Raw genomic sequence first — 20,398 nt, forward strand, 5'->3', positions numbered from 1 at the left:
GTCGTCTACGTTCCTAAAATTACGTTGATCTGCTGTTAGTTAACACTATATTTATTTTACAAAAACAGTAGCAATTACACAAGATTAGTTGAATAGGCCGAACTATGTATTGCTTTAATTTTGGAGCATATTATAAGTACACAATTGTCTCTAACTGGATATTACTAGTTTTCCCCGTACGATACAGCATATGGCCAACTGTTATATTGGTTACCGTGTTTAACCACCACTAGATACATGCTTTTTCCCATCATAAGACAATGAATAGATGAATGGCTTGTCATAGTGTCACATGACACGTTTATTAGGGGCCCAAGCCTGAAGGGCGAGGCCCCTATTCTTATTGTCCGTTTTTTTAGGGGCCCAAGCCCGAAGGGCGAGACCCCTATTCTTATTGTCCGGTTTTTTCTTCTTTCTTCTTTCTTCTTCTTTCTTCCGTAACTTTTTTCGTCAAGCCGTTTGAGAAAACTGCTGAACTGAATAGTCTGAAAATGCTCTATACTGATAGTCCCTAATGTGAACTAGTGCAACATGCTTTCAGAATTTTGATTTATCGATTAGTTTGGCAGCCATATTGGATTGAAATAAAACCGGAAGTGGCTGTTTGGCCACTTTCTGAGGGTCTAGGCGTCAAGATTTTTTTATGGTAAAAAAGATTTCAAACCTAAAAAAGATTTCAGATCAGTCACATGGTTTGGCCGCCATCTTGGATTTTAAGCAAAATTGACCAAAGGTTTGGGCATTTGTTTCTCAGAGGTGATTCAACCAATCTACTAGATGTTTTTATATTTACCATGCCTGGCCTTAGCTCCATATGAGAAAAATAATATTATTTTGATCAGTCACGCGGTTTGGCCGCCATCTTGGATTGTGTGAAAATAGAAATTATGCAACTACATGTTTTGTATTAGTCTGATTTCTTTCAAATTTTGTATGTGCATTTGTGTCATCAGATGCATCATTTTGCCCAAATAACACACTGCTAGGCCACGTGGCTGGGCACCCATGGGGTGTGGGCTTCTAACCTCATTAATATGCATAACTGTTATAACTCAAGCACTGTTGTAGTTAGGATGATGAATCCTGTGTTATTATGACAACGTTGAACAAGAAATTTGATTAAAATAACAAATGACCATATATGGTCATGTGAACTCATTAATATGCATAACCATTATATCTTAAACACTGTTGCAGTTAGGAAGATGAATCCTGTGTTATTATGACAACAGTTAACAAGAGATTTGATTAAAATAAGAGATGTAACTGACATTAGAAATGGCTATATATGATTATGTAATCTCATTATTGTGCATAAGAACATGGCTCATTATATATTCTGAAAACCATATTTCGATAACCAAACCAGGTAAATACATGGTACCAACTTCATTTTGACCTCATGTTACGAATAATTCAAGCTACCTAATTGTCTAACATGTGGCCTCATTAATTATGAAACAGAATCTTGTCAGCTTGGGCCCCGGTGACGCCGCTTGCGGCTTTAATTTGTGTGTCTTATTGTAAATATCATGGAAGGTAAAAAGAGAGGAGAGGTTCTCCCTTGTTCGATGATCGTTTCGATATATTTACTTGGTAAACAATTCCGTAATTCGATTACGTGAATAATTAATATTCGGGTCGACTCAAACATGACAACAAATCTTGCTGCACCAGTAAAACTATCAAGCAAGACAGCAACTTAACCATAACCCAACCTCTTCCCTATTTGACTATTTCAATCGCGGACAATAACTGTAAAAATCGTTAAAATGAAATTAAAAATATGTATTTATATGCTCATATCAGAAAACTGACACAACAATAACTGTTCGTGATCACACCAGGGTTCTAACATCGCACCGCCTTCCATATGATCACACACACAACGTATTTATAAGTATATTTGTTGTGTTATTATTATTTTTATTCTTATTTTACTAATATCTGATTTGTAACCCTTTTCATCCCTTCCGGGGGATGTTGTGTGTTAATAAATAAATGTCTTTGTGTCGAGGCGGTAACAAAATGGCGAAACTATTGCGAAAAAATCTCGTTTTTTTCACAATCGCATATCACCGCATACAAACAAGACAAAGCTTATTCGAAAGTGCCTGACATAAAGTCCCACTTGAGCTTTTTAAATACTTCGGGAGACAACCGGGCGTGTAGTTTTTTCGTCTTTAAAAATGGAACAAGTTTACGTGCAGAGACCTAGCAGCATATCATCCATTCACGCTGGAAAACAACAGACGAGTGTTTCGTTTCCGGTGTCATAGCCCTGCGTACAGTGCTGTGTGTACGGGGACGCGTTCGGTTGATAGATGTCCCCACCACAGCCCTGCGTACCTCCATAGACAAAGTCCGGGAGCGCACCGTAATTGGTGCGCAAGTAAAAAATAAGTAGTTTCCCAGCCAAAATCGGTTGATATGACGATAGTTATCCGTAACAACCATTACAAAGTTATCTGAAACTGAAATGTCTTTAAAAAGCGACTAGTAAAGACGGACAAAATGTAAATGCGTTGGTACCGGAGGAATTATCCACCAAACGCCGTCATTTTTAATTTCATTCACGCAAGAGAATGTGTTTGTTTTGGGGGCAAAGTCGCCGATTCCATCCACAATCGGACTCCGAACTGGGAGTTCTGTATATATATGGTGATCGATCATCATTTTTGGTACCTGGGTATGTTATTTCATTAAAAAATTATATTTTTCAAAGTCCCGGACTTTGTCTATGGAGGTACGCAGGGCTGTGGTGGGGACATCTATTAACCGAACGCGTCCCCGCACACACAGCACTGTACGCAGGGCTACCGGTGTCAGGCCTTGTCAATGACCTATGACGTCACGTGAACCTTTCTGCGCATACACTCTCTTCGCTGATGCACAGTGCCACTCGTGACGGTGATTTTTTTTTCAGTCACGAAAAATGTGAGTTCATCCCATTTCGCTGAGTAAATAAGCGGTACTAGGACGGGGTAATACGAAATATAAACAATAGCAATAATGCGATATTGTCAGCTTGAAACCAAAAGAAATATATCGGATTAAAAGTCGTCCTATCTCCTCTCTTTTTACCTTCAATGGTAAATATATATTCAAGTGTGTCAAACAATAGTGTCCTTGACACGACCCCGTTAACCTAATGTCTCCATTGAACTGTTGACTACAATTACACCAGGCAAACACGAACAAGCTTTATAGATAAAACAATCAACACATGTGTGCTTTGAATTTTATAAAATACAGTCACAAACAGCAAATATATAGACAAATTTTGACCATGATGTTCGTGTGAACATTTTGTATACAGTGATTATCACTGGTATTGTTTCATATTTGGCCACAGTGTGTGTAGCAATAATGCAAAGCAAACACATAAATATTCATAAAAAAAATAATTTATTCACTATATATACAGGATATTATTATCGATGTGCTGAATAAGGCTACATGAAATAATTTGCAATTAAAACAATTATTCGTATATCATTATACTGCTATTTTATGAAATCACAATATTCATGTTCGTTACAGACTTATGAAGTGAATTTAGCCTGATATTTAAAGGCAATTTTCACAGGTGAAATAAAAGAAAAGTAAAAATATATTCTTTAAAATTAATGAAAACATTTATCGTTATAAATAGCATATGTATTCCTGAATATAATAATAATATATAGAATCTAATTGTAAAACATATTAGTCAGTAAATTGTATAACAAGTGCGACCTTGACAAGAGTCGTTCGAATGACAAAAAGTTGAAGGACGACGTGCGACGGACGGACGATGAAATGTTTGGTCAACCCATGAGCTCCGTTCAGATTTTTTTTGATGACATGGGAGCTAAAAATAATGCGATAAATGTAGTCAACGACCCCCCCCCCCGACACTAATTACAAAATTCAACTTTTTAACTACCAAAACACGATTTTCATGCTACTGTTCATACACTCGGACACAAACAACCCATTGTGTGATGATATCACCATACAGTACGATATTTTCTCTGTAATATTACAGTTTTACTTCCGCGTACATTGTTTCTTCACTCTCTCTATTCAATGTTCCTTTCACCTCCATTGTGTCATTGAAGTCGAGGTCAGCGTAGGTCAGACCTTAAACATTGCTACGCCTAGAGACATTTCTGCATTGTTTACTGACTGGTCTAAATCATTTTGAAAGGGTTTAATATCTACATATAACATATGTACTTTAAATATAAAAGTAATATATCAATAATAATATAATTTGAAAAAAATAAGAAGGTAATGTATAACGAATAATATCACTGTCAAAACGTAAAAAATACGATACAAGCAGGTAAAATAAAATGTAATGTACGACCTGCTTATACTGACAACACATTTCAAGATTTTCTAAACATGTTTTAATTATTCAACCCAAAAAGTAAAAAATATTTGTTTTTCTTCCAACAACACGAGTCCTATGCCACTGTGAGCAAACATGTAAAATATAATACTAGTATGCAGCCGTAGATTTTCACAATTTAAACATTTTTCAGATTACTAACGCTGATTATATTTGTCTGGACTCCAAACAATGCGGCACTTACTGGTAAATGAATCGCTGTTGGGTGTGTATTCACTAGAACACTGACAAACCATTGTATAATGATTTCAAATTGGAATACGATATCATTCATGTATTATTAAGTTTTACTTCCGCATACATTGTTTCTTCACTCTCTCTATTCAATGTACCTTTCACCTCCATTGTGTCATTGAAGTCGATGTCAGCGTATGTCAGACCTTCCACATTACTATGCCTAGAGTCATTGTCTGCATTGTTTACTGTCTGGTGTAAATCACTTGGCAATGATTTCACATCTACATACAAGACCGAGTTGTCGTCTGCTGTAGAGTTAACATTAGCCGCGTGTTGTTGGTCACGTGATATTTCCTTCACTGGAATATTCACAATATCATAACCATGAAACTCATCAGTAACTTTCTCTGTAGTCAAGTGTGTGACGTCACATTCAGTTGTTTTAATGTCAGTATCTCGAACTGTGTCAACACATCGAGTTGTAGGTCTACTCGGTTTCGGTTTAATTGTTGGCTTGATATTTTCTTTGATGTGATTAATATCATCCAGATATGGTACTTTGTTTCCATCAACTCGGCCAGTGCTCGGCAAAGTCGGAGGGATCTTTTTTTTCTTATTTACCTGTGCATATACATGTTCTTGTTCGGCTTCCTGGTTGTCATCCTTCACTGTATCCATGTTCTGGTGTTCACGTACATTCTCAATTGATGCTGGCATCTTGGGTTGCTTCTTAACCACTTCATACGATACATCATCTCTACATCCAGACGTGGTGTAATCTTCATTTTGGACGCCTTTATTGTAACTCTCAAATCCTGAACCACGATAAGTATATTTTGGAGTTGCATCAGTACGTCTTAGATTGATTGCCAACTGAAGGTTTACATTAATTTCATCTGTTACATCATCATAGCCATGTTCAATCACATCCACTCCGTTGACCTGTCCTGCATCTGTGTTTATTTCATCACGTCCATACATCTCGGTTCCTTCATAGTCATTTTCTAAACGTTGTTGTGGTTCTTGTACTCTAGAATCTTTTTGACGAAATTTCATTACACACACAATTACAAATACTACTAGAAGTATCAGTATTATGATTCCAACGACCCCGCCAACAGACGAAGCAATGATCATCATATCAGTTTTGAGTACAGACTGTGACGTCACACTGAATGTCATTTCAGGTGTTGGTGATTGAACTGTGCTTATTTTTGTTGTTGACGTAGAGACAAATGGGGTTGTGTGAATTGCTTCGGTGACGGGAATGGGGAATGATATATATAATTTAGCAGTATTGGATCCCACGCCATTGGAATTATATACCTCGCATGTTATTATATGGTTACCATTATCGTTGATATTTAGATATTTAATAACTAACGTAGTATTGTCTAGATTGAGCACAAAATCTTCCCCGGTTTCAACAATGACGTCATCATATTTCCAGACATAATTGTATGGTTCAGGGTCACCAGATGCTATACATGTAAACGTAGCGTAATTCTGAGATGTAAGTGTTAGCTGTGTAGGCATAACTACTACATCCGGTTTTAATAGAATTACAAATGGACATGTATATCCAGAGTTCCAATGAGTGTTTGTCGCAAGACATATAAATACAGCACCTTTTTCGGCTTGTACTGCTGTCCATGAATACGTCGTTGTCAGATTATCAATGATTACGGATGTTGTTGAAGTCATAAGGGGAAAGATACCAAATTCCGTACCCCTAAACCACGTGTGCACAACTTGTGGTGACCCTGTAGACTTACTAGTACATGTGAATATCACACTATCACCTTCTGGTACCTCTACACCAGACTCAATACTGGTGTGACAAGTAGGAATACGTATTTGTGGTTCAACATATACGTGGAGGTGAGCCAGGTCAGATCTGATGACCTCATTGTTATTGAAAGTCACAACACATTGGTATTGTCCACTGTCGAATACAGCCGTAGACTCAGTAATGTATGTTATTTGTAATGAAAACTGTGCAGAAACGTCGTGGATTATCGAGTATCGTGATATGTCAATGTTGTCAGCACTGGTACTCATGTCAGTATCATAACTTATGACAATTCCGTCTTTCTTCCAAGACACTACTTGCCCAGATTTCATGTCTCCGATATAACAGTTCATCCATTGTACCCGTGCCCCACTGTGTCCTTCAGTCAGGTTAATATAAGTATTCTGAGGCTGAACTAGAATAGAAGGCGTTGCAATACTTGGTAAAACGAGTAATTCCACACTCACCCCGATACAGAGTAACATAACGTTCAGTATCATCCTGAAACAATATCGTCCGTACAGGTGACACAACGCAACTCATGACTTTACTTCCTTCATACGGGAACTCAGTGTACGTCTCGTGTCTTTGTTATTTAAATTAGACAGGGGACTCGAATTCAAACGCAATTTAACGTGGCGTATATCACCTCATATTCATCGTCCACCTGCAAGGTGTTTCGTTCGGACATTTCTCCCTCTACAATACCGTCGGTAATTCTATTCATAACCGTGTATGTCACATGGTGGCGCGATACAAAGTTTTACGACCAAATAAAAATCTTTGTTACAATGACTGCCAGAAAGCTTGAATTTGGAGCTTTGCATTTCTATAAGGTCTTGGCTTCATTTCTGCCGATATATGTTCCAGTGACATCAGGAGCTTTGAGGTATAATACCTACTTTTCTATAATACTCAACAGTGTTGACAACACTATTACCATGCTCGATCATGGTTGTTGACACCTTCCTGAACAGTGTAACAAAATTACCCCTACAGATGCAACATTAGAATTTCTGCAAAGTTAAGTTTATGCTGTTTTTCTCAATTTCAGCTATTTTCACCGGCTTTTTGATCGGTGCTTCACAGTAGCTCGCACAGAGCCTGTAGAAATACACGGTAGAGTGGTGCGCGTCTTAAATAGCAACGTGGAGCGTCTTGTGACTTAGCTCCGCCTCGAGGATTTTGATAGCTTGGTCAAGCGCGTTGAAGAAAGAAGCAATATGATTGGCAGTTGGTAAACTGATTTAAAACTGTGAGGGCATTGTCACATCAAAGACTATAGAGAAGAGGGACAGACAACTCGGTCTTTTCTTTGATGTAATGTCTCTTGGAAAAAAGTTAATCCAATTGATTTTGACATAACTGTCCAACTTCCTGTCCGAAATAAACTAAAATAAACTAACGATAAATTGACGTTAGCTACCAAGTATCGGGCCAAAGCCACGCGATTCTCGGTATGTGAGTATGTAAATCACGCGAACCTCTCGTAAACTGCGTGCTTTTGTTGCGTACTGTCGCGTGATTATGCTAATTGTTCACTTTCACAATGGCGACCATGGAGTCTACAGTACGTGTTCTCGATAACAGTGACGAATTTGTGGAAGTTTTTGAATATTTTGAATCTTTTTCCGACTGTGATTGGACCACCTCGGAAGTATCGGACATCGATAGCTGCAGCGAACATGCAGCAGATGAAGACGCAGTAGTGAATGACGAGAAGCCGTTGAAGTTGGCAAGACGCGATCTGAAATTTCTGGACAAATACATAGACGTCACCGATATGGCTCACGACCACGCGAGTACAAGCTGTTCAAGTGCTGGTAACTTGTCAAATGCAACATATGTTGTAAACCCTTTAAAACAGAGCCAGGTTGTAAGACGCATCTTCTCAGTGGGCATAAAATAACAGGTAAATATTTGTATTTCATCTTCTCTTCGATCAAATGAAAATGTTTATCGTTGCCATAGCGAGTGCCAATGGCGACAGTTCAGGTCCCCTCGCCGCAAATTGTAATTGTAAAAAATAACATTTTACTGGACATGTATGTGCTCGAGACAAGTTTCATAAGGTTCACCAAATACAACTAATTTTTGGGCGACTGATTTTTCTATGCATATTTATGTGTTTTTTTTCAGTATTACGAGTTTTCACATTAAGGTCCTTTTTTATTTATAGATGATCATTTGGACACTGGAGACAAAAATACTTGTGAAGGTACGAGTCATGGTTCAAATGTAAATAAGACGAGCTCAACAAAACGAAAACTGGCTGGTAAGTTATAATTTTCTATAAAGGTATTTCCATTGGTAATATTGCGATTTGTTAACATATTAACATTGCTACACGTTTTCAATATTATTTGCATTATGCAAAAAAGGGTTATTTAAAGTATGAAATTACAAAAAACAAATTTAATGCTATCTATATATCAGTATCTACTTAGGACTATGCTTATGTATTCAATATTTTGCAGTACATTGGCAATATATTTTGATCTTGTCTTAGCATAGGGGTAAATATTGTGATTTTTTTTTTAAATAAATATTTTGCACCAGGCATCATTTGAAGTCACTGCTGACTCTTCTGTCATTTTTTGTTTTTGGTGCATTGCAAGTGTTTGTGTCATACAGTCTTTTGAACTTATAATTCCGCATGTTTGGAAGTCGGGCAGACTGTACTGATTTATACTGCTGTGTGGATAGTCGGCTGTGGGATTTGAACCCACAACCTCTCTGATGTGAGAGACGAACACACTAACCACGCTCAGGTCTACTTCTTGTATCTTTATTTTTCTTGTATTTATCTTGTATCTTTGTTTTTCAGCTATAATGTGTACCATGTATGTTTACCAATAATGTTTGTGCTATATGTTTTTCAGCATTGATAGTGTAACTGTATTCCTTGCATATTGTAAAATCTTTATTCAATTTACAGATCCAAAACCTGTTCCCAAATATAACCTTCACGATGCACTGATAGATGGGCAAAAGATATTTCTTCATGCAATGTCAAACGTCATTATGCAGAGTACAATATTGTCAGGTGTTGGGAAAACCATGAATGCTGTCACAAACAAAAGTCATCAACACATTATGGCCAGCAGTATCAGCAGGGGATGGGAAGCGTTTACATAACAGTCGCAGAGAGGCAGTTTTCAGCATTTTTCATCAAGTCAAGTTATCACCAGATTTAAAATCTTCAGTGAAAACATTACTTCAAAAAGCAACTGCCCCAGTCTCACCAGTTATTATTATGTCTGTCGCCAGGGTATTTTTTGAAGAGCTCGTTATTAGCCGTGAACAATTTGAGCTGCAATCTGAAGATGACCAAACTGAGAAGATGACAAAAATTTAAGAAAATGTTTTGAGATACGCCTGTGGGTATATTCCTATGGCTTTGTCGAGAAAACTTGAGCGTCGTGGCCCAACATTTCGGCCAATGGTACAAACTTTATCAAATATGAAGACGACTGGAACACTATCACCAACATTTCTGTCCTATACAACTGAATGGGTGGAAAAAGAAAATCGAGGTGGACTGTTTCCTATTAATAACAAGACGTACCTTTTTTCGCCGTGTTGAACATTTTATACGACAACATACGTGTACTATGCAAGGACAGAACAAAAGTATTCACGATTCTGTGGTAGAATCTATGTTGGCTGATCGTATTGCTCTGACTTACTGGTCAGAATTGTCTCCGAAACTGAATGATAGTGCAGCATTGCAACTAATGTGCATGTGTATCAAGTTATTGATAAATATTAGAGGCCACTCCACAGCCCGCAAAATGATAGAAGAATACAAAATGAGAGAAGCAAAGTCAAGTAGAGACAGTAAGGGCATCCGCAATGAGCTAAAAGAACGCAAACAACAAAAAGAACAGATTTCATAGACTGTCAGCTGATTGAAAATCTGTCACCTGTTTCTCAGACCTAACCCTAATTTGACCTCAGATGGCAGGAAAGGGTTGGAGTTTCTTACAAGACTGTCGAGTTGTGAATAAGTTTGTTTAAATAAAATGTTAAATAGCATGTCATGTGTAATTTGTATGGTCGGATAAAGTTTAACCCCCCCCACTTTGAACATTGTACACTTTAGTACTGATTTTATGCTAACCAGGCAAAATAGAGCAAATGTGGTAGTCTTACGGAGCAAATCTAAACACTCCTGACCAGCCAATCATTCAGTGAATTTGCTGGCTGATTAAGACTATTCACAAATCGCCATTCATCACCTTTCATTCAGAAACTGGATTCATGATGCATCATTTACTGTTCACACTGTCTTTACAATTATTTACAATTACGAAGTATAATTACTTGCATGTGTTGAGCAATAAAAAACTTATTAAACTATGGTTTCACTGACACTGCAACATCAAGTGGTTTTGTGATGGCGACGAGGTAAAGGTGTGTTGTCAATCTGTACTTTTGCTTGGATTTTTACATTTGATCCACTGATCCTCAGCAAATTTAATGACTTCAGTTGCAGCGCATTTGCATTGCAACAAAATTGCGGAACATTCGGTGCTTCGTTGCCTCCCTTCATCTGGCGATGATTACCAAAGTATGCTTCAAAAGGATCTTGGTTAAACTTTTCTGAGAGGATGCGCTCAATCCCAGGCTGGCCCAGCAGATACTTTGTCACTGCCACAAATGATGCAACTATTCAAAAAAATGTATTGTGTTTATTAAAGTCAGATTTCATAGCCACCACCTCCTTTCCATTTTTCTCATTTATTAATCATTATGTTTTGATCTACCTAATAATATAAGAATCAAATGCACTTTGTATGATTTAGGCCAGACTTATTTTATTCCTTGTTTCTCGGGTTTTTATAAGGCAATTTTTTTTGAGGAGGGCAGGAAAAAAATAAAATTCTTTTTTTTTTCCATTAGATTTGTGTGATTCTCAAAGAATTGTAAGTGAGATCATTGATCGGGAGAAGAAATGAAATAAAATTGTATTCTATGTATAACCTTGTTTCTCAAATTTGACCCATATTTGCACAAAATGGCTGCCATTTTACATAACACTATTGGACAAGTTTTAAAAAACCCAATTTTCTCATCAAAAATGAATATAGTTTGTAAATGAACAATACATGTTAATCTGATACCCTTCAGTGTCTCTCGGCTTAGTTTCATGCGATTACGATCCCGCTTTGACAATTCATGTCTGCCATCAACTGCCCGATCCCAATCATCAAGATACTGAAGAAAATCATTGTTCAGCCACTGAACAATTTAAAAATACAATATTTTGTCTATTCGAAGCACATACACTTTCATTTCTACCATGTTAAATAATGTAGAATACATAGTTATATAGTACATGTATCACTGTTTGTTGCAATTATGACTAAATTTGATCCGAATAGCTTTTTGAAATTTGATGTTCTCAGTAAAACAGTTGCTTTACTATTTAAGGAATAACATTTTATGATCACCACTAAAAAGGTATTAATTTTCAGATGAACTGCAAATAAGACAAACCTTTAATCTTTCATCTTCAGTAGATCTGTATGGCAACAAATTTGTCTTCTTCTTGCGTTTCCCTTCCTCCATACTTCTTACATTAAGGCAGTCAAAGAATTTATCAAAATTTCTAATGAATGTAACTGTAGCCTGATGACCATTTCCATAGAATGCTTCAACTGCATTCGCAACACGTGTGCTCAGGACCTGTGTGATGTATAAATAACAGTTAACAGTTTAACAGTTTTAGTTACGTACAAATAAGTAGCAAAGTCTATAATTTCAGGTGGAATTCTGGCGACTTCTCATTGCCACCCAGTAATTCCACTTTTAGCTGAAGATGATTAATTTTAAATTAACTTACCTGAACAGCATACTTTACTTTCATTCTTGAGAACGATGACAGGTATACATGCTCGTACTTCAGTTTGTTGCAAAGAATAAGACCATTTATTTTTTAAGTCAGCTCTATGTAAATTGACTATAGTAGACCAGAAATATAACATTCTATCTTCTTCAGCATATTGATTTGACGTACAGTGTACAAGCTGACCAGTTTGATCCTGATGCATGCGTATGAAGCGGCGATTGGGTGAAGCACCATCGGATGTAGAGGCAATCACCTTGAAACCAATCATCTCAAGCCATTCTACTCTTTCCCACGCCAATGGATACAGGAATTCTGATGTAATACCATTTGTTGGGAAATGAACAAGAGGGTATTCTAACCTTATTGTTATCCCACGAACCATGAAAGCCAATATGTATTGGGCGATATGCTTACTTGGTACATTGTTCATTACTTGGTTTTCATACTCCATGAGGCAGTTTCCAAAATCCCCGATGTTGACAAAACCAACATGACGACCTGTGTGTTTGTCAAAAACTAAGTCTGACTTAATTCTGAGTTCATCATGTAGGAGAACTAAATACTTCTGATAATCTTCCAGTTGGTTATAGTTACTCTCTCTGTACAACTGCTCAAAGGTAGCAGCAGTAAAACCAGTGGTTGGTTTTGTCCATTGAGTATAGTCTCTTAATGTTCTTTCATTTGGCAACTCAATTACTCCAGATTCACGAGGAGTTTTGTAGGCAGAAGCTGACCTCAGCTTTAAATTAAGGCACCACTTAATAAACATCGGATGCCATCTATGTTCTCTTTTGTCACTGCACTGTATATTTGCCTTCTGTTGCTGTCAAAATAGATAGCAAAATGATCCGTGGTCACACTCTTTTCCAATGATGTCGTCAAACTCACTTATAGTGGACTGAATGCTGTCTGAAGTCTCTTCGTCTACTGATATTCCATCTTTCTTTATACTCTCTCTCAGCTTGTGTCTGAGTCTACCTTCTTACTTTGGCCTTAATGATGTTCTGTGTTCTTAAATACAGTTCGTTATTACTTAATGACGACAGAGGAATAGTGCTACTGTAATCAAGCCTTTCAGTCGTAGACCTCTTCTTTTTAACATTTGCAATCGTAGCAAACATTTTATTTCTGAACAAAATACAGGAATTACATCTTTCCTTTCCTTCAATTGCAACTACCTGACAGTAGTGCTTTCCCTTACTGTCTATCACATTGACGTTGTGGCATTTTGCAACAGGAGGGGCTTCTTTTCCATGCCCTGGAAATACTCCGTCTCTGGATGATGTTATATCTTGAAATTTTTCATCGGGAATGCCAATACATATTTCAGAGTAGTCGAGAACATTGACAATATCAAGAAGTGTTGATAGGCGCTCAATAACTGCAGGAAACTTTTCCAAAATACTAAAATTTCTAACACTAGACAGCATATTTCTGGCATTCCAAGTACAGTCATCACGTTTAACACTAACATACTTGGTGATCCATGGTCCCATGCCACTGCATGACTGTAGGTGTAGCAAGTGCAGATCACATGCTGTTGATTGGTATACCCATTCTTCTGGTAATGAACAGGACTGCAGAAGAGCTATAATGTGATCTAAAGGCATAGACACAGGCAGCAACGGGGTTGGCATTTGCAATCTTTGAATTGATGGCATATATGAATCAGGCTGAACATTTACTACACACTCAAAATCTTGTTCTTCATCACAACATGCTGATGGCATGTCATAATCTGATGTTATATTGTGTTCTACCAGAGGGTAATCCACGACATCATCATCTGAGATCTGCTCTATTATTGAATGCGACAATGCACACAGTGAATCTGCTGCCAGCATATCTTCAGCAAAATGGGATAAATTATTGGGAAGAACTTGCCCAATAGTTTCATGTTGTTGTTGACTAACACACACATCTTCTACAGGAGAATCAATGATTTTGTCTGAACTTGCAGCACTTGTTCCTTTACGTGTGGTAATTTTCTTTTTTGTGAAATAGCCTTTCTTTCGTCGGTCAATTCCATGTTTTCGGGGCATAGCTGTAAGGGAAAAAAAGACAATTTAGCAAATTATTAGTTAAATGTCATTGACTGGCATTAATTTCTTATTCAATAGAGTAGGAAGTAAATAACAGGGTCAACAAAAATAGAGGGTCCATAATTAATAAGGAACCCCCAAGACCAAAGAGTTAGACAAGATTTTGGCAAGACTACCAGTACCTTTTGGGCCCTTGCTTTGCCAAATAAATCCTTCACATGCAAGATTTAGGTTGAGTACCGGTATAGCAATAATGTTATTAATATTTCAGGCATTTTTTTGTCAATTTTAAAACAAAATAGGCAACTTCTAACCGCCATCTTTTTTGATCAAGTAATTTTCACTGTCCAGAAAATACCTCAAATTACCATTGAATCTTGTTTTTAAAACAGGCCAAAGCCAAAGTTTATGATTAGAATTATCTTAGGGTGTATACATTATGCATATACAATAAATCACGTTTTCGAAAGAGGGAGATTAAAAACACTGAAATTTTGAGACAAGGCTGCAATCTTGTTTATACCAATGTCTTTGTGTACAAAACATTCGGTCGAGAAAATGCTCAAAACGACCAAAATTCCTCGAATTTATAGCTCTCAAAACGGGCCAAAGCCAAAGTAAAGATCGACAGTAAAACAACATTTCCTGACAAAAATAGGCCGTGGTTATTTCCACTACTGTAGGATCTTATAGTCACATTATCACAACTAATACAAATACTACACAGGGACCATAGTACCAAGAGGCAAATGATTTCCAAGAGTTTTCCACTTCTTTTCTCAAACTTTCTTGCATTTTCCAAGACATTTCGAACCTTAAATTCAGGCCAACATCATAACCAAAGCTCATCAAAGTTCTGAGGATATGGTAGTTACCTGGAGATAACGGGCGTTTTTAAATTTTTCCTTTTTTATTTTTCCTGTAATTTAAAGATAATCAAAGACTTTCCAGATCTCAAAAAATCCAGACTTTCAAAGGATTTTCTCCATGCTATAGACCCTGCTACATAACCTCACTAGAATTTGAAAGGAATTAACAAACTTCAAATTTATGGAAACTTGTTTTTTAATATATCTAGTGTACATTTCGTTACAAGAAACAAAAGTTATACATTCCTCCAGATTCATTGAACAAAACACCTCTCCATTTTTTCCAGCAGAAATAATATTTCCCTATAAAACACATGACTGTAAATTTTACCTCCAAATTATGACACAGACACCTGAGCAAAGAGACAACAAAGAAAGCAAAGTCACCTTAAAATATTATTGGGATGTGCATTTTGTTTCATTGTATCTAGAAACGCACTTAAGTTTGTTTTTATTTGTGAAACAATGTATTTAAATGGGATCTCGTGTTTCATGAAAACAATAGGCCTTTTGTGAAGCGATATATCATGTAGACCAAGACCTCTTGATGGTTGAGATATTATGTTGGGTGAGATAATGTGTACAGTTTCACTTCATGTAAAAGAAGATTGCATGTTGTGCGAGATTTCCATTTGAATGACTTCTCTTGTTATGCGAGATATCGTGTCCAGTGAAACTTCATGTAAAATGAAATATCCTGATGCCAGATATCTATGAATGACATCTCATGTTGAAAGGAATTTCATTGCAGTGTAGGATCTCATGGGCAGTGAAATTTTGTGTTGGAATGTGTGTATTGAGACGTAATATGGAAGCAGTGCGAGATTCCCACTGTTCCATAATTAACAAACTATTCTGAGGGGCAAATACATGTCCACCAGCAGTGATGATCATTAGTCAGTGCATGATATATGGTATTTCTACAAGTGTGAGTACATCCTAACACAACTATTGCATCAGTTTGTTTCAAACTGACGATTCATGTTTTTATGATCAAATGTTTTTACAGGCTTCATTTTGTATAATGATTTATATATTAGATTTACATACCAGAATTTATGAATTCTTCTCCTGGACATTTTACAAATACAGGGAAATACAAAGAATAAGTTGATACACATTTTTAATTTTTTAAGAAAAGCAAAACCATCAACGCAATGAATATTTCATCACTCAAGTGTGAATAAACAAATCATGGTGAAAAAAAAGACAATAGACAATTTTCTGTCGCTAAGATTCTGCGTTTTGTGTGAAATTTGGAAAAATAACAGGACTAACAAAGGTCATAGCGTCCTAGTTGCATCAAAAATTGGTGAACGCTAAACTATTTCCAAGACATTTTTCCGCTATACACATTTGATGATGGTAAATTTTTATGAAGTGAACGATATTTCACTGCCACATTACTTGTTGATGGTAAGTATATTGATATTGAACTAATGAAAAAAACAGTCAAATTCAAGTTCAAATTTAAATCATTTAATTTCTTGCAACAGGAGTTCGATCTGTATCTTTTACACATTACACAAAGTCAACTAATTTTAGCACACACAAAATTCAGGACACGTCAGGCAAGATATCAATGCCGTTTTGCGTGTATAGTGGCAATAATGAACCAGATAGTCAATGAAGACAATTGCGAAAAAAATGAAACAGACTTGTGAAAAGTTAATACATAATAAAAAAGCAATTTGCTACTGATTTTGCCATGACCTCTAAAGGTCACACATCCTAGTACTTTCAGAGGGGTAGTTTTTTTATAACAGCCATAATTTAAAATACTATATTTCAATTTATAACATGATAAACTGAACCCCACTGACAGTGAATCTGAACTCCAGAAAGTACCAGGATGTGTGACCTCTAGAGGTCAGGCATGATCTTATTCATGTGAAAAGGTAATGATTTATTTTGAATGATTTTGTGGTTTTACAAAAAACAGTGATTGGTGAAACCCCTCAACCATTGTTCATTTTGCTAAAACTAACCAGTGCAAAGAAAGTACAATGACACATTCCCACAAATATATGCAAATAAAGTCAGTTCATTAAATAAATTAGAAATCAAAACAGACCTATTTTAACTGGAATACATGGTACCACAGAAATTATGAATCCCGGTAAAAGGAATGAACATTTGCTGGGATAAAAAACTCTGGTTGCCCTGGACAACCACTTTTGAGATGTAACAACCAAATATGAAAACGGCTTGCTCATTGGGCCAAGAAAATAAAACAAGAAATATGATGTAATAGTACTCAGTTCAGTGTAAAATTGTCAAACAAATAAAACATATTTTTACTGAAAAGTTTTCAACATTTTTTGTTATCTTTACATGTACATACGGTGCCAACAAATGTTCAGATTTGTTTTGCAAAAGATGATAACACATTTCGCTCTGGGACAACTAGTTTTTTAAAGTAGAAACCAAGTACCGTAAAATCTGTATCTGTGGCTACTATTATGGTTGAGGCTTTTAGCCTCATCCCGAATAGCAGCTGCACATACAGTCTTTTTGAACAATTGAGAACCAACAATTTACCATTTCTCAGATGTTTGAGTGCTCCATTATAAGCCACATCCCATCTGTTGCATTGTAACATTTTAATAGAAGCCATGGCTTCTACTGTAAAATCTGTATTAGAAGCTGCAGCTTCTATTAAAATAGTACAATGCAATAGAGGGGAGGCAGCTTATATTAGAGCATCCACACTTATGAGAAATGATAGAGATTTATATTAGAGATTTTACGGTAATACTGATTATACAGTACTTTTTTTTGTTTTTGACCCCTACATTTGATGAATTTGTTGAAAAAGCTTTTCTTTATAGTTTTAATGTGACAAAAGAGAAATAACATCATTAGTTCTGTAAACAAGTACATTTTAATAGCTTGAGATCCAGTGTGTTGTATGATACCAGAAAAGTAGGAAACTCAATTTGTGTGGTCTTCGATATTAAAATGCTACAATCATCGCACAGCGTGTACTCAAATTTCATGTGAACAAAACAATATATTTTATGCACATTGCAAATGTTGCTATGAGTCCGATATCGAATATGACACGGCACGATGACTGTAGCGATTTGACCTCAGGGGATGTGTTGAATCACACAATGTTTGAACGCAAAAAAGAAAAATGTTTTACTTCCAAACCCTGTGTGTAGCTTCGACAAATATGATAATTTTGGTAGATCAGCCTGATTATTATACAGCAGGGAATTTCTATCTTTCTATCAAAATACCATAACTATGAATACAAATGAGGTGATTAACATAGAAAAATACCAAACATGAGTTCCTCTCATTGCACAATATTACCCGAAAGAATGGAAATCTATAACAAAATGACAATTGTTAACAACATAGGGGGTCCTCAAAGGTTTACAATGGATAAGGACTACTTATCCACACTGTTTTACACCAATCTACTCAATTACTTCTTAGATTTATTTTTAAACTTCCTTTTTCCTTTCTTGATTACTGTTTTATTTTTAACGTAGCCACTCTTCTTCTTGTTTGTCTGAAAAGTTTGAGGAGAAAGAGCAAAAGATTAAAATTTTGAAAATATCAAAATATGCTGAAATTACATCATTTACTGATTTCCACTGACAACAAATGTTGTAAATTTTCCCAACTCACAAAATTTACAATTTTACAATTTTATGACAGTCGCTCAAATAAACCTGGTGATGATGTAATACAATTCTGTCACCGCCATACTATTCCGAACACTAAAACAGAAACATTTCTAACTAAGTTGCTGACTGGTTTGTTATGCGCATGACAAGCCCATTGCATGATTAGACCTCAGGGTTTTTTTTAGAAAAAAAATGCAATAAAGAGCACCGCAATTCAGTTGCGCCACCAAGTGGGGGAGATGGGATTCTCCCTACTAGGGTGTGGAGTTTTTGCTTATTCTAAGTTGAAATGGAGTATTCTATGGCTTCCTTGGGGCCAAAATTACTACCAGACAAGTAACAGTTGAAGACTGTGGCCACATGTGACCCCTGGTCAATCAGAATTGTATGGTTACCAGAGGATCTGCTTCCCAGGGTGAGGGGCGCATATCCATGGAATGAGGGCGTTGCGCCTCTCTTCCCTTGTTTAAAAAAATCCCTGGAACTAGTTAGGTCAAAACCACTTTTATGAGGGGTGTGTTGTTGCACGCGTGGACCAGCATTATGCAATGTAATAGACACACTAGTGAATGTGCCCGACCTTCAGAGTCAATAAATACACTTTGGACAACCGTGTTATTTGTTGCATAGCAATTTATACTAAATAAATAAACCATGTCTGAGTCCCTCACTATTATGTTGATGTCTCCTGTTGATTATGGTTTGACCCAACTTTTTATATTACAAATATATTAAGTGCATTAATTTTGTACTGGTTTTTAAATTCGTTAAAAAGTGATTTTTTAAAAATTAAATTTCTTTGTGGAATAGAATAACAATGTAACTCTGCCAGGTTCGTGAAATTGCTTGAAACATCACAAAATAGTGAAATTAAATACCAGCAAACATTAAGCTTTTCACCACCAGCATCCTCTTTACATCACAAATTCAAAAAATAGTCCTGTATATAGTCTGCACTTTTCTGCAGAAGATTGAGACAAAAATAGGGTTCATTTCTAGAAATATTGAAAAATAGAAGAAAAAATGCAGAAAAATTTGGGCGAAAAATCTGGTGGTGAAAAGGTTAAAAATAAGCAGTTTACAGTATTTTTATATGTAAATGATTAAATGTTTCACCTTTTTAATGTAAATCTTGTTCTTGTTTTGATTCTAGAATTCCTGACTGGTTTCCTAAGTGGAATTCTGTAGATGCGAACAGGCCAGTGTTCAGAAGTGTACGCTTCCTCTAAGTGCTTAGAGTCGGTGTCTTTGTTGCCGATTTCTACAATACACGTTTTGTCAAATCCCGCCGGGAATCGGAAATTAATTTCATTGTGCATGAGTAACCCCATGTAATTGGCGACAGCAGTTTACAGTATTTTTTATATGTAAATGATTAAATGTTTCACCTTTTTAATGTAAATCTTGTTCTTGTTTTGATTCTAGAATTCATGACTGGTTTCCTAAGTAGAATTATGTAGATGCGAACCAGCCAGTGTTCAGAAGTGTACGCTTCCTCTAAGTGCTTGGAGTCGGTGTCTTTGTTGCCGATTTCTACAATACACGTTTTGTCAAATCCCGCCGGGAATCGGAAATTAATTTCATTGTGTATGCATAACCCCATGTAATTGGCGACAGTAGAACA

At 36.4% G+C, this 20,398-nt stretch overlaps 1 protein-coding gene and 1 long non-coding RNA gene across 2 annotated transcripts in view; both read left to right on the forward strand.

The window, feature by feature from the left end:
• LOC146729981 (uncharacterized) overlaps window positions 1-20,176 on the forward strand; it is a 73,781-nt gene extending 53,605 nt beyond the window's left edge. Inside the window, exon 2 of the long non-coding RNA XR_014927813.1 lies at window positions 19,928-20,176. This is a non-coding gene — a long non-coding RNA (uncharacterized LOC146729981). The remainder of the gene's footprint in view (window positions 1-19,927) is intronic.
• LOC146729983 (uncharacterized) lies at window positions 7,918-10,406 on the forward strand. Its single transcript, XM_085494680.1, has 4 exons — window positions 7,918-8,191; window positions 8,236-8,280; window positions 8,548-8,643; window positions 9,307-10,406. Exons 1-4 carry the CDS (start codon window positions 7,918-7,920, stop codon window positions 9,504-9,506), a joined length of 615 nt encoding a protein of 204 aa, XP_085350806.1. The 3' UTR covers window positions 9,507-10,406.
• Window positions 20,177-20,398: the final 222 nt, after the last annotated feature.

The sequence above is a fragment of the Saccoglossus kowalevskii genome, chromosome 20 (assembly GCF_978046115.1).
Source record: "Saccoglossus kowalevskii chromosome 20, keSacKowa6.1, whole genome shotgun sequence".
Taxonomy (NCBI): Eukaryota; Metazoa; Hemichordata; class Enteropneusta; family Harrimaniidae; genus Saccoglossus; species Saccoglossus kowalevskii.

What these genes read in the sequence shown, in the direction of transcription:
- LOC146729983 (XM_085494680.1), top strand. Translation starts at nt 7,918, where the DNA reads ATGGCGACCATGGAGTCTACAGTACGTGTTCTCGATAACAGTGACGAA. An exon ending in TACAAGCTGTTCAAGTGCTG is followed by an intron (nt 8,192 to 8,235) that starts GTAACTTGTCAA and finishes CCTTTAAAACAG; the next exon opens with AGCCAGGTTGTAAGACGCAT. An exon ending in AACAAAACGAAAACTGGCTG is followed by an intron (nt 8,644 to 9,306) that starts GTAAGTTATAAT and finishes TTCAATTTACAG; the next exon opens with ATCCAAAACCTGTTCCCAAA.